The sequence below is a fragment of the Arachis ipaensis genome, chromosome B09 (assembly GCF_000816755.2).
Source record: "Arachis ipaensis cultivar K30076 chromosome B09, Araip1.1, whole genome shotgun sequence".
Taxonomy (NCBI): domain Eukaryota; kingdom Viridiplantae; phylum Streptophyta; class Magnoliopsida; order Fabales; family Fabaceae; genus Arachis; species Arachis ipaensis.
In genome coordinates this window covers 124378809-124394119 of record NC_029793.2, presented here as the reverse complement: position 1 = coordinate 124394119, position 15311 = coordinate 124378809, and the positions used below count along the sequence as shown (strand labels likewise).

At 40.8% G+C, this 15311-nt stretch overlaps 1 protein-coding gene across 1 annotated transcript; it reads left to right on the top strand.

The window, feature by feature from the left end:
• LOC107616066 (3-ketoacyl-CoA synthase 2-like) lies at positions 534 to 2299 on the top strand. The gene is made up of 2 exons (XM_016318068.2): positions 534 to 1136; positions 1532 to 2299. Exons 1-2 carry the CDS (start codon positions 534 to 536, stop codon positions 2297 to 2299), a joined length of 1371 nt encoding a protein of 456 aa, XP_016173554.2.

The window sequence follows — 15311 nt, the reverse complement described above, 5'->3', positions numbered from 1 at the left end:
CCATTAAAAAGTTAGCAACATGAATCACGGAAACTGATTCAATTAGCTTCCGTCTCTTCACCCTCCTTCCATCTCCAAATGCCTAAAACATGATGAATCAGGAAATAGATTCAGAACCATCTAATTTACAAAGAAAAGAAACATCATAATGCCTAGCATAAACACCATTCACGTAAAGATTTTGAATTTATCCAGAGACATTTGAGCTGGTTTTTGCCTGGTACACTCTTGATTCCCTAGCATTATTGATAATATATACTCACAATAACTTTCTTAACTAGATCGAGCCCGGTAATTCCAAGCCCAAACATAGCCCGGTTTAATTATTAGGTCAATAGTTCTATTTGGTTTCAGGTCGAACCGAGCCGGGTTTATCGACCTCTAATATACTCAACAACTTAGGCACAAACCGGCTTCTATAAATTGAAAAGCTTTGTGTGAGAGTTATGTATATCCCACATATATATCAAAAGTTCATCGTGATGAATATCTTTCTTGTGCCATTTTTATTTGCCTTGTTAGTTCTTTTTATTATGTTTTCAAACTCCCCCACCACTCTCATTCAAGAAACCTCTCATCATAATATTTCACTTTCATTGTGGTGGCTAACCACATTTCACCTTATTATTATTATTATCACCATCATCATTATTATTATGAACCCTAAAAGAAGAAGACACGTTTATCTATTGGATTTTGCATGCTACAAACCTAACCCTAAATGCATGTGCACTAAAGACATGTTCCTTCAGTGCCTAAAGTCCACAGGCAGATTCCAAGATGAGAGCTTGGATTTTCAAAGGAAGATTTTAGATAAGTCCGGCCTCGGCCAGAGGACTCACATGCCGGAGGCTTTATTGGAGATCCCCCCAAACATTTGCTTAGCCGAGGCGGCCAAAGAGACAGAATCCGTGATGGTTGGCGCCATTGATGAGGTTTTGATGAAGACAAAAGTGAAGGCAGAGGAGATAGGGATAATTGTAACAAATTGTAGCTTGTTGAACACAACACCCTCTTTGAGTTCAATGGTTGTGAACCATTATAGGCTTAAGGATGACATTTTGAGTTATAATCTAAGTGGCATGGGTTGTAGTGCTGGACTTGTAGCCATTGATCTCGCCGAAAGACTCTTACAGGTACATCAATTTCAACATATTTGTAAAATATATTCTCTTTCTTCTTCTTCTTATTATTTTTGAATTAACAGTTTATTTTCATATTTATAATACTATATTGAGAGAAAAAAATATATATTGTGTATATTAAAATTAATTATTATATATTTTTGTATAAATATATATATATAATGTAATTTATTTTTAATATATATTTTATATTTTAATATATATTTTGTAGTAATTTGTAATATTTACAACACTATTTAATAAAGATAACACTTTTTAATTTATGTCATTTATAAAAAATTTAATATATGACAATTTATTCAATAGATGAAATTAAATAAAGACGTTTTAAAACGTTTGTCTAATTATAAATTGTGTCTAACCTATTATTTCAAATGTATATGTAGGTTCATCCCAATTCCTATGCCTTAGTGATCAGCACCGAAAACATCAATGGAGGTTCATACACAGGAAACAACCGTTCGATGCTACTCTCTAATTGCCTCTTTCGAATGGGTGGTGCTGCAGTCTTACTCTCAAACCTCAACTCTGATTCTAATCGTTCCAAGTATTATCTGAAACACATTGTTAGAACACACAAAGGTTCTCAAGACTATTGCTACAACAGTGTAATGCAAAAAGAGGATGATGATAACATAACCGGTGTTGCACTCTCCAAAGATATTATGAGTTCTGCTGGACAAGCCCTTAAAGCTAATATCTCAACTCTTGGAATTTATGTTTTGCCCCGAATGGAACAACTCAAGTTTCTTTTAAATTTAATTGCAAGAAAGTCCTTCAAGAAAATGGTTATTAAGTGTTATACTCCCGATTTTAAGTTAGCTTTTGAGCACTTTTGTATTCACACCGGTGGAAAAGCGGTTCAAGATGAAATGCAAAAAACGCTTGAACTGAGTGATTGGCATATGGAACCTTCTAGAATGTCTCTATATAGATATGGGAATACGTCAAGCAGTTCAGTTTGGTATGAGCTGGCATATTGTGAAGCCAAAGGAAGGATTAAAAAAGGAAATCGCATTTGGCAAATTGCGTTTGGATCAGGATTCAAGTGTAATAGTGCTGTTTGGTGTGCACTTAGAACTATTGATCCAAAAGATGAGAAAAATTTGTGGACAAATGAGATTAGTGAATTTCCTACCGATATTGAAAACTAGGGGAAATCATAAACATTTTAGTTTTTTTTTTTTTTCTTAAAGAAGAGTTTTAGTTTCTCTAGCTATGAGTATATCTTTTTCTTTTGTTGATTTATTAATTTATAATGTGTCCGTTTGATTGTTTGTTAGTTCTCTTTTGGGAGGCAATGATTGGTATAATAAGTTTTCACTGTTTTTATTGAGAGTTAATTATCAAGAGATCATTTATATATGAATAGTCTTTTTTTGAATCGCTTATGTTTATCTTAATTTATTTATTATATTTTACTTTTTAGAATACATAATTGATGAAAACAGTTGGTATCATATTGAATATTGTTGTCCTTCAATTATTTGATGCACTACAATATTTTGGGTCTATGGCCACGGTTTTTTTAGTCATGGTAAAAAATTGTGATTATAGACTCTTAATAGTTACGGTTTTTAGGGTGACCAAAAAAAAAGCTATGGTTACGATTTTTTTGGAAAGGGTGACCATAGAGTACCTATGGTCACGGTTTTTTAAAAAATGGTGGCCTAAAAGGGTCTATAGTCACGGTTTTGAGGGATGACCTAAAGGGATCTATGGTCATGGTTTTTTACAGTGATAAAAAAGGATCTATGATCACAGTTTTTCAAAAAAGGGTAACCTAAAAGGGTTTATGGTCACGGTTTTGGAGAGTGGCCTAAAGGGGTCTATGGTCACGGTTTTGGGGGGTGGCCTAAAAGAGTCTATAGCCTAAAAGGGTCTATGGTCACGGTTTTGGGGGTGACCTAAAAGGGTCTATGGTCATGGTTTTTTACAGTGATCAAAAAGGGGCTATGGTCACGGTTTTTTAAAAAAATGTGACCTAAAAGGGTCTATGGTCACGGTTTTGGGGGTGACCTAAAGGGGTCTATGGTCACGGTTTTGGGGTGGGCCTAAAAGGATCTATGGTCACAATTTTGGGGTGGCCTAAAGGGGTCTATAATCACGGTTTTGGGGGGTGGCCTAAAAAGGTCTATGGTCATGATTTTTTACAATGACCAAAAAGGGGCTATGGTCACGGTTTTTAAAAAAAGGTGACCTAAAAGGGTATATGGTCACGGTTTTGGGGGGTAACCTAAAGGAGTCTATGGTCATGATTTTGGGGTGGCCTAAAAGGGTTTATGGTCACAGTTTTAGGGGTGACCTAAAGGTGTCTATGGTCACGATTTTTTACAGTGACTAAAAAGTGTCTATGATCACGGTTTTTCAAAAGGGTGGCCTAAAAGAATCTATGGTCATAGTTTTGGAGGGTGACCTAAAGGGGTCTATTGTCGCAGTTTTAATCACCTGAGTTTAAATTAATGAAGAATTTTATGTATTTTTATAATTTTAAATATTTTATCTTTTAAAAATTTTAATAATTAAAAACTAATAATAATTTTATATGATTTATTTTAAATATTAAAATTTTAAATTTAATTTTATAAATAAAAAATTAAGTTGAATACTATTAATTTTAAATTAAAACACCCTACCATACAGAGTCTTATGCTTAAGTCATAATTTAGAGATGGCAAAGTATTATGACATCTAAAACAAAAATTTAGTACGTATAGTAGTACGAAGAATTGATTATAACTAGGAGCCTTTGTAGAAAAAGGGGTAAACAAAAACTGTAACTCGAACGCGCAACACTCCGATCGATAACGTAACGAACAGGGATAAGCTAACGCGAGGTCATATATATACAAAGAGTGTCAAAAACGGGAATATCAAGACTCAAAATTCGGTTGCGAAGATAACCGGTCCGAGCATAGTAATATATACATATAAATAAATAAGGAAAACCCCAAAGAAAACCCAAAAGGACACAAATACAGAAACCTATTCTCCAAAATTCCCTCTAGAAAGAGTCATCACAGTTTGTATTATTTAATGGAGATAATAGTATCTAAACAAGATATATAAACTAAAACAGAGTCCCGAGAACAAAGGATCTTCGCTAATCCAGAAGTCTCCAGCATGCCTCAGCGAGAAACCTCACGTCCTGCATCTGAAAACCACAAAATCCGCATGGGTGAGAACCAGAGGTCCCCAGCATGGTAACAGCTTCCACATATATAATACATAATAATAGAGGAAAGCCGAAGGCAATCCTAGATCTTCCTCCAGATAATATCAAAGCTTATAAACAAACTAAGCCGTAAGTGGCAACTGACTAAAGATCCTTCAGTCTAACTAATACTTCTCTTTCCAATTCCTTCAGACCTCCCAACCACCAGCAGGAGTATAATATAGCAAACACAGTTATATCAGACAAGAGATTTACAAATAGGAACAGATAAGGCATTTAGACAATTAGCAAGTAATATGCAATCAAATAGGCAATCTCAAACAATTCATATAGTATGCATATGATGAATGCCTGTCTCTAGTGGCTGATGATATCATCTGTCGGTTATAGAGCCAACCCGACAAGTCTTGGTAGCTAACCTTGGACTGTCCCTCTGTCGCTGGTGCACGAAATTGTGATGTCCAGGCCGAAGACTCAAACAATCCCCGGCAACGGCGCCAAAAACTTGGTGCTCTGATCTCAATACATAATTGTCACAACTTCGATACAACTAACCAGCAAGTGCACTGGGTCGTCCAAGTAATACCTTACGTGAGATGAGACCAAATATGTCTAATACAATAGTAAAGGGTCCTATTTATAATAAACTAGTCACTAGGGTTTACATGAGTAAGTAATTGATGCATAAATCCACTTCCGGGGCCCACTTGGTGTGTGTTTGGGCTGAGCTTAAGTGTTCCACGTGCAGAGGCCATTTGTGGAGTTGAACGCCAGTTTCTGTGCCAGTTTGGGCGTTCAACTCTGGTTTTGGATCCTTTTCTGGCGCTGGACGCCAGATTTGGGCAGAAGGCTGACGTTGAACGCCAGTTTACGTCGTCAATTCTTGGCCAAAGTATGGACTATTATATATTTCTGGAAAGCCCTGAATGTCTACTTTCCAACGCAATTAAAAGCGCGCCATTTCGAGTTCTGTAGATCCAGAAAATCCACTTTGAGTGCAGGGAGGTCAGAATCCAACAGCATCAGCAGTCCTTCTTCCACCTCTGAATCTGATTTTTGCTCAAGTCCCTCAATTTCAGCCAGAAAATACCTGAAATCACACAAAAACACACAAACTCATAGTAAAGTCCAGAAATGTGAATTTAACATAAAAACTAATGAAAACATCCCTAAAAGTAACTAGATCCTACTAAAAACATACTAAAAACAATGCCAAAAAGCGTATAAATTATCCGCTCATCAGTCGCGCATCCCCAACTCGAGTTATACTCATCATAAACTTGATCATAATCATGATCCATATCCATCACCCTCACTGGTGAATATTTATAGGGGTGAGCTCATCCGGGCCTTTCACAGTGCCCGGCCACACTTACGACATAGGGTCAAAAGAGCTTCGAGTCTCAACCTAGAGCACGTGGTGGCTAGCCACTGCTTCCACCCAGGGAAACCCTCATCTCCGATGGTGGAAGTGCAAACATTCACAATTCATTCAACAGCATATATGCATTTATACTTAGCCATAATAATGGCTCCGCCGTAACACGGCAATAATCTAGCCATCCGGCTCACGGTTAAATCCATAACCAGCCAATTCATTAACAATTATGGCCCTTCGGCCCATGGCACAACAAGCACTTCCACCGCCATCCTCCGCATCTCATATAATCATCTTTGATCCTCATTGATCATTCATTTTTCCCTTGCTTCACTCGCAAGTTACCACATTTACTAGCCCCTTGCCTCATTGCTAGGCACATCATAATGATTCAAGACATAAGTGGTGAGATTGGAGAGGCCTAAAAGTATGAAATTTGGCTTTTAAAACTCAAAAATCAACTTTGGGATGAAAACAGGGCCACGCGTACGCGCACTTCACACGCACGCGTGGATGACCACAAAAACTCATCGACGCACAAGCGTCATACGCGCGGACGCGCGGGTTGAAAAATAGCCAAACGACGCGCGAGCGTCAACCACGCGTACGCGTGGGAGCTCTTGCGCCCCAGGCACAAAACTGGCACAACTCTCGGGAAAATAGCTGGGCATTTGGTGCAGCACATCGACGCGCCCGCGCACACCACGCGCACGCGTGGATGATGCTTTCTCGAAGAACGGCGCGTACGCGCCAAGTGCGCCTACGCGCGGAGGGTCATTCTGCTAAAAATTTTCTAAGTTAAAAGCTGCAGAATTCACAGATTCAACCCCCAATCTTCCGACGGACATAACTTTCTCATTTTAAATTGTTTTTCACCCGTTCTTCGAACGGCATGGACATCCCGGATTCAATTTCATTTCTAAACAGATTTGATACAATTCAGAGATCCGTAGTCCAAGTTATGTCCCATCAAAGTATGCCCAAAAACCATGTTTTCATATAAAACCATAAAGTGCCATTTTGAAAACAAGCCACTTTCAACTCTTTTCAAAATAAATCAAAACATGCCAATTTCATCCATTTTCTTTGAAATCAATCAAAATGTACCAAAATCAACATCAAGCCATCCTCAACTCACACATTAACATTTTACCAAATTTCCCAAAATTACCATCCAACCCTTTTAACACTTCTCAATCAAATGGCTAAAGGACAAACACAATATCATGTCATACATCCTCCCTCATCCCAATTTCTAATAATACCATTTCCAATCAACCATCATTATACATAATCAACATCATACTCACCATCAACATGGTACCACCCACCAATTCAACCTTAATCATTCATCAAGCATATATCACAACATGCATTTTCTCATATATCACAAAATTAAGGCATCAATATTCATAATCACATATATGATCACATCATATATCTCAACTATTTAACAACATCAACCATTCAATGCCTATCTTAGTGCCTCTAGCCTAAGTATTTCCTACCACATTACATATTAGATACGAGAAATCGAAACCATACCTTAGCCGATTTTCCAAGCTCAACCAGAGCACTTCCAAACCACTTGTCCACAAGCTCTCAAGGTCTCAACACCTCCAAGAATAGATTTTATCACACAAAATCCTCTCCCAAGCTTTCCAAAATCACCAATCAAGCTCCAATATTCATATATACGCAACCTAAGCCACAATCATCATACCCATACACAACATCTCAATACCCAAACATCATAGAACAAAAAATTATACTAGGTTTAAGAATCTTACCACACCCAAGGTCCAAGGAGACAAGATTAACCTTCTCCTTCAAGAGAGTTGGGTCCTATAACATCAAAGAGCCCAAAATCTCAACATTTCATCCATGAAACTCGAAAACAAGGGCTGGAATTTCGAAGAGCAAAACGTGGCTTACCTTAAGATTAATTTTATGGGTTTTGTAGGGCTCTCCGCGGTGAACGCGTGGCCGCAGACGGTGCGACGATCGGAGCTCTAGATCAAAAGTTATGGTGGTTTGAAGATCAACCAAGGGACAGAACTTGAGAGAGTGTTCTTCCCTTCCTCTCCACCATTTCAACGTGTGTTTGTGTGTTGTGAGGAGAGAGAGTGCTGAAAACTAGGGTTTTGGTTTAGTTTAGTTGGGCCAAGGGCCCATTTTGGGTCTGGTTGGACCGGTTTGGCCCGTTCGGTCCAATCTTGGTCCGATTTCTATAAAATTGGTACCGAAATTATCGTCTCAATCTCCTCTATCATATTAAGCTATAAAAATAACATTTTGGCTTTCTAGAATAAATTCTCATTTATGGGTTAATTAGCCATTAATTAACCGGGTCTTACATCCTACCCACCTAATTGGGAATTTTGCCCACAAAATTCGAATTCAATTACCTGAGAATAAGTGTGGATAATCCGTTCGCATCTCCGACTCAAGTTCCCAAGTGTGTTCCTCAACACCGCCTCGACTCCAAGCCACTTTGACTAAGGAAACCTCTTTTCCACGCAACCGTTTGATACTAGTATCATCAATTCTAACTGGAGCCACTGGAAGCGTCAAATCATCTCTTAACTGAACCGATTCAGGTTCTAACACATGGCTAGCATCAGGAGTGTATTTCCGAAGCTGCGACACGTGAAATACGTCGTGCAGGTTCGAAAGATGAGGTGGTAGAGCCATCCGATACGCCACCGGTCCAATCCTCTCTAGGATCTGAAATGGACCAATGTATCAAGGATTCAACTTCTTTGCTTTAATCGCCCTACCTACTCCTGTGGTCGGAGTGACCTTCAGGAAAACATGATCTCCTTCTTCAAATTCCAAGGGCTTCCGCCTCTGATAGGCGTAACTCTTCTGGCGACTCTGCGCCGTAAGCATCCTATCTCAGATTTTCTTAACTTGTTCAGTAGTCTCAGCTATCATTTCCAGCCCCAACAAGCCTTTCTCTCCAGCTTCATACCAACATAGATGAAATTGACATTTCCTCCCATACAATGCCTCATACGGAGCCATTCCGATGCTCGCATAGTAACTATTATTGTATGCAAACTCCACTAACGGCATATACCAATCCCAACTCGCCGGTTGATCCAAAACACAAGCTCTCAACATATCCTCTAGTGTTTGGATCGTCCTCTCGGATTGACCATCTGTTTGAGGATGGTATGCTGTACTCAAGCTTAATCGGGTTCCAAAAGCTTTCTGAAATGCACCCCAGAACCTCGAAGTGAAACGAGGATCTCTATCAGAGATTATAGTAGCAGGTACACCATGGAGTCTCACAATCTCCTTTATGTATAACCGAGCTAGCTCCTCAAGGGTGTAAGTCATCCGAATGGACAAAAAGTGAGCTGACTTTGTCATGCGGTCCACAATCACCCAGATAGCATCAAAACCAGTCCTAGTCCTTGGCAATCCCGACACAAAGTCCATTGCAATACTTTCCCACTTCCATTGCGGAACCTCTAAAGGTTGCAACATCCCAGAAGGTCTTTGATGTTCAATCTTTACCTTTTGGCAAGTTAAGCACTTTGAAACATATTCCGCCACATCGTTCTTCATACCTGGCCACCAAAAGATTGCCTTTAAATCATGGTACATCTTAGTACTTCCCGGGTGAATGGAGAATCCGCTTTTGTGTGCCTCGTTTAAGATATCTTGCCTCAAAGTGCCAACATCCGGCACAATGATCCTACCCTTGAATCTCCATAACCCATCTTTTTCTTCCGACACTCTCCACTGTTTTTCTTGCTCGATAGCCGGTAACACCTTCCATAACGCTTCATCATTTTCATGAGCCTTTAGGAGCTCGGATTTAAAATCACTCGAGATTTCTAATCGGCTCAAACACAAGGTTCCAGATACTTCTCGAGCACCAATTTTTAGACTCTCGAATCCCTTGAGCAACTTCTCCTCTTGAAGCATCATCCAAGCCGCATATAACGACTTCCGACTTAATGCATCCGCCACTACATTTGCCTTTCCCGGATGGTAATTCAACTCAAAGTCGTAGTCCTTCAATAATTCCATCCACCTCCTTTGCCTCATATTAAGCTCTTTCTTATCAAAGAGATATTTCAAGCTCTTATGATCGAGGAAGACTTGGAACTTAACCCCATAGAGATAATGCCTCCATACCTTCAAGGCAAACACGACCGCAGCGAGTTCTAAATCGTGCGTAGGGTAACTAACTTCATGAGGTCTCAACTGTCGTGAGGCATACACCACCACATTATGATGCTGCATCAGCACGCATCATAGACCCTTTAGTGAGGCATCACAGTACACCTCAAATGGTTCGTTCGGCTCAGGTAACACTAACACAGGTGCAGTGGTCAACTTTTTCTTCAACGTCTGAAAGCTTTTCTCACACTCAAGAGTCCAAACAAATGGAGTGTCTTTGCGGGTTAATTTTGTCAACGGCAAGGCTAATTGCGAAAAGCCTTTGATGAACCTTCGGTAATAGCCAGCTAAACCCAGAAAACTCCTTATCTCGGTTACTGTGGTTGGTTGCCTCCAATCCATCATAGCTTCCACCTTAGTTGGATCTACGGCTATTCCCTTCTTACTCACCACGTGACCCAAAAACTTCACCTCACTCTTCCAGAACTCACACTTAGACAGTTTCGCATAGAGTTTCTTCTCCTTTAAAATCTGCAACACGGTCCGCAAGTGTTCCGCATGCTCCTCTTCAAATTAGTATGTCGTCAATGAAGACAACAACAAATTTATCCAGAAACGGATGGAACACTCTATTCATGTAATCCATAAACACTACAGGAGCGTTCATCAACCCAAAAGACATTACAGTATACTCGTAATGACCATAACGAGTCCTGAAAGCGGTCTTAGGGATATCCTCACCCCTCACCCTTATCTGGTGATAACCGGATCGTAAATCGATCTTGGAGAAAACCCCAGCTCCTTGTAACTGATCCATGAGATCATCAATCCTCGGCAATGGGTACTTATTCTTTATGGTGACCTTGTTTAGCTGCCTGTAATCCACACAGAGTCGCATACTTCCATCTTTCTTCTTTACTAGTAACACTGGAGCACCCCACGGGGAAACACTTGGTCGGATAAAATTCTTACCCAACAATTCCTCTAACTGAGACTTTAGCTCGGCCATCTCTAACGGTGACATTCTATAAGGAGCACTTGAGATTGGTCCCGCCCCAGGCACCAATTCAATAGCAAACTCGACCTCTCGGTTAGGTGGAAATTCCTCAATATCATCGAGAAACACTTCCGGAAACTCACACACTACCGGAATCTGATCCAACCTTTGGTCATCACCCGAAACACCCGCGGTTAACAACAGGATACCCTGACATTCGATTCCGGAACAGTTCACCATCATCAAATTCAAGTAATAATGGCCGGCCCTTCTGTATCCTCCGACATAAAGTACACCGACTTTGTAGAACAATCAAGCAGGACATGGTTCTCAGATAACCAGTCCAATCCCAAGATAAGATCAAGACCGATCATCGGTAAGCAGATTAAATTATGGACAAAATCACGCTGCTTGAACCTAAACGAAACTTTCGGACATCCTAGCCTAGTTACCATGGCTTCATGGGTAGCATTATATACTTTTAGGTCATAACCTAAGGTTACGATCTTCAATCCTAACTCATGGGCTTTCTCAAATGCAATGAATGAATGCAATCCTCCCGAATCAAATAAAGCATTTAAAGTTTGACCAGCCATTTCACAGTTACCTCGAATGAGTGTCTCGGATCCCTCTGCACCCCTAACTGAGGTGGTGAACACCCAACCAGTCTGTTGTGACTTCCCAGCACCTTGCTTCTGTTGCTCCGGATAACTTGCGGCTCTATGCCCCGCCTTTCCACAATTGTAGCACAAACCCCATCCGGCCTTGCATGGTACTCCCGGATGGTGACTTCCACACCTAGTACAAGCTTGATCATTCTGAGGCTGCCTCCCAAACCTCTTCCCTTGGGATTTGTTGTTGTTGGGCCTCCTAAAGGAACCTCCCCTCTTGAAAGGCGGACCTCTAGGTGCAAAACTCTTCCCTCGGTTCTGTAGAAATGATCCTTTGTGACTTCCTTTCTCAGTGGCTGCCCTCTTCACACACTCTTCAGCAACCCTACACTTATTCACCAACTCGGAGAAAGTCCTAATCTCCATTGGCCCCACCGAACCAAAAATATCGCTCCAGAGTCCTCCTTTGTACTTAACACACTTCCATTCCTCATATTCCACCGGAGTCCCTTGACACATGCGAGAGAATCTGAACAGCTCCTCAAACTTGTCAGTATACTCAGATACGGACATAGTACCCTGCTTCAGCTGCAACAATTCAAGCTCCTTGGCCGTCCTGGCAGAAGTCGGAAAGTACTTCTTATAGAACTCCTCTTGGAAGACATCCCAGGTGATATAATCATCACCCTGCTGCAGGAGGCGTCGGATTCCTTGCTACCAATGCGACGCTTCCCCAGTGAGCAAATAGGTAGCGAACTCCACATGCTGCCCTTCAGGTACCACCTGCGCTTGCAGTGCTCGTTCCATGGCCTAAAACCATGTATCGGCCTCAGTCGGGTTAGTGGTTCCCTTGAACTTAGGTGGATTAACCTTCAAAAAGTTCGCCAGTGTCATCGGGCCCTGAACTCCACCTCCGTCATTACCATGGTTGTTCATCTGTTGACCAAGAGCCTCAGCAGTGGCTTGCATAACAGCAGCCATGTTCTCCAATGCAGTCATAAAGTTCACCGGGTCATTAGGGTTAATCTCCAGCGCACGAGCATTCGTATGACCGCTCCTACGACCTCTACCGCATCCACGAGCCGCCATCTGGTTCCTATACACACCAAACAATCGATATTAAGTTGATCAGTCTCAATATCAGAAGTCTAGTGCTTCAAAGTCCCAAATGCATGCTCATGAACGTTTATGCCAATTATATCAAGCAGATATACTAATAGCACATAACACACATACAGAGAATGCACAGAAGCATAGTCAGTCCGTCCCTCAGGCTCTACAGGAACGAACTACTCTGATACCATAATGTTACACCCTACCATACAGAGTCTTATGCTTAAGTCATAATTCAGAGATGGCAAGGTATTACGACATCTAAAACAAAAATTTAGTACGTATAGTAGTACGAATAATTGATTATAACTAGGAGCCTTTGTAGAAAAAATGGTAAACAAAAACCATAACTCGAACGTGCAACACTCCGATCGATAACGTAACGAACAGGGATAAGCTAACGCGAGGTCATATATATACAAAGAGTGTCAAAAACGGAAATATCAAGACTCAAAATCCGGTTGCGAAGATAACCGGTCCGAGCATAGTAATATATACATATAAATAAATAAGGAAAACCCCAAAGGAAACCCAAAGGGACACAAATACAGAAACCTATTCTCCAAAATCCCCTCTAGAAGGAGTCATCTCAGTTTGTATTATTTAATGGAGATAATAGTATCTAAACAAGATATATAAACCAAAACAGAGTCCCGAGAACAAAGGATCTTCGCTAATCCAGAAGTCTTCAGCATGCCTCAGCAAGAAACCTCACGTCCTGCATCTGAAAACCACAAAATCCGCATGGGTGAGAACCAGAGGTCCCCAGCATGGTAACAGCTTCCACATATATAATACATAATAATAGAGGAAAGCCGAAGGCAATCCTAGAACTTCCTCCAGATAATATCAAAGCTTATAAACAAACTAAGCCGTAAGTGGCAACTGACTAAAAATCCTTCAGTCTAACTAATACTTCCCTTTCCAATTTCTTCAGACCTCTCAACTACCAGCAGGAGTATAATATAGCAAACACAGTTATATCAGACAAGAGATTTACAAATAGGAACAGATAAGGCATTTAGACAATTAGCAAGTAATATGCAGTCAAATAGGCAATCTCAAACAATTCATATAGTATGCATATAATGAATGCTTGTCCCTAGTGGCTGATGATGTCATCTGTCGGTTATAGAGCCAACCCGACAAGTCCTGGTAGCTAACCTTGGACTGTCCCTCTGTCGCGCATCCCCAACTCGAGTTATACTCATCATAAACTTGATCATAATCATGATCCATATCCATCACCCACACTGGTGAATATTTACGGGGGCAAGCTCATCCGGGCCTTTCACAGTGCCCGGCCACACTTACGACATAGGGTCAAAAGAGCTTCGAGTCTCAACCTGGAGCACGTGGTGGCTAGCCACTGCTTCCTCCCAGGGAAACCCTCATCTCCGATGGTGGAAGTGCAAACATTCACAATTCATTCAACAACATATGCATTTATACTTAGCCATAATCATGGCTCCGCCGTAACACGGCAATAATCTAGCCATCCGGCTCACGGTTAAATCCATAACCAGCCAATTCATTAAAAATTACGGCCCTTCGGCCCATGGCACAACAAGCACTTCCACCGCCATCCTCCGCATCTCACATAATCATCTTTGATCCTCATTGATCATTCATTTTTCCCTTGCTTCACTCGCAAGTTACCACATTTACTAGCTCCTTACCTTATTGCTAGGCACATCATAATGATTCAAGACATAAGTGGTGAGATCAGAGGCTTAGAAGTATGAAATTTGGCTTTTAAAACTCAAAAATCAACTTTGGGATGAAAACAGGGCCACGCGTACGCGCACTCCATGCGCACGCGTGGATGGCCACAAAAACTCATCAACGCGCAAGCGTCATATGCGTGGACGCGCGGGTTGAAAAATAGCCAAACGACGCGCGAGCGTCAACCACGCGTACGTGTGGGTGCTCTTGCGCCCCAGGCACAAAACTGGCACAACTCTAGCACAACTCTCGGGAAAATAGCTGGGCATTTGGTGCAGCGCATCGACGCGCCCGCACACACCACACACACGTGTGGATGGTGCTTTCTCGAAGAATGGCGCGTACGTGCCAAGTGTGCCTACGCGCGGAGGGTCATTCTGCTAAAAATTTTCTAAGTTAAAAGCTGCAGAATTCACAGATTCAACCCCCAATCTTCCGACGGACATAACTTTCTCATTTTAAATCGTTTTTCACCCGTTCTTTGAACGGCATGGGCATCCCGGATTCAATTTTATTTCTAAACAGATTTGGTACAATTCAGAGATCCGTAGTCCAAGTTATGTCCCGTCAAAGTATGCCTAAAAACCATGTTTTCATATAAAACCATAAAGTGCCATTTTCAAAACAAGCCACTTTCAACTCTTTTCAAAATCAATCAAAACATGCCAATTTCATCCCTTTTCTTTGAAATCAATCAAAATGTACCAAAATCAACATCAAGCCATCCTCAACTCACACGTTGACATTTTACTAAATTTCCCAAAATCACCATCCAACCCTTTTAACACTTCTCAATCAAATGGCTAAAGGACAAACACAATATCATGTCATACATCCTCCCTCATCCCAATTTCCAATAATACCATTTCTAATCAACCATCATTATACATAATCAACATCATACTCACCATCAACATGGTACCACCCACCAATTCAACCTTAATCATTCATCAAGCATATATCACAACATGCATTTTCTCATACATCACACAACCAAGACATCAATATTCATAATCACATATATGATCAC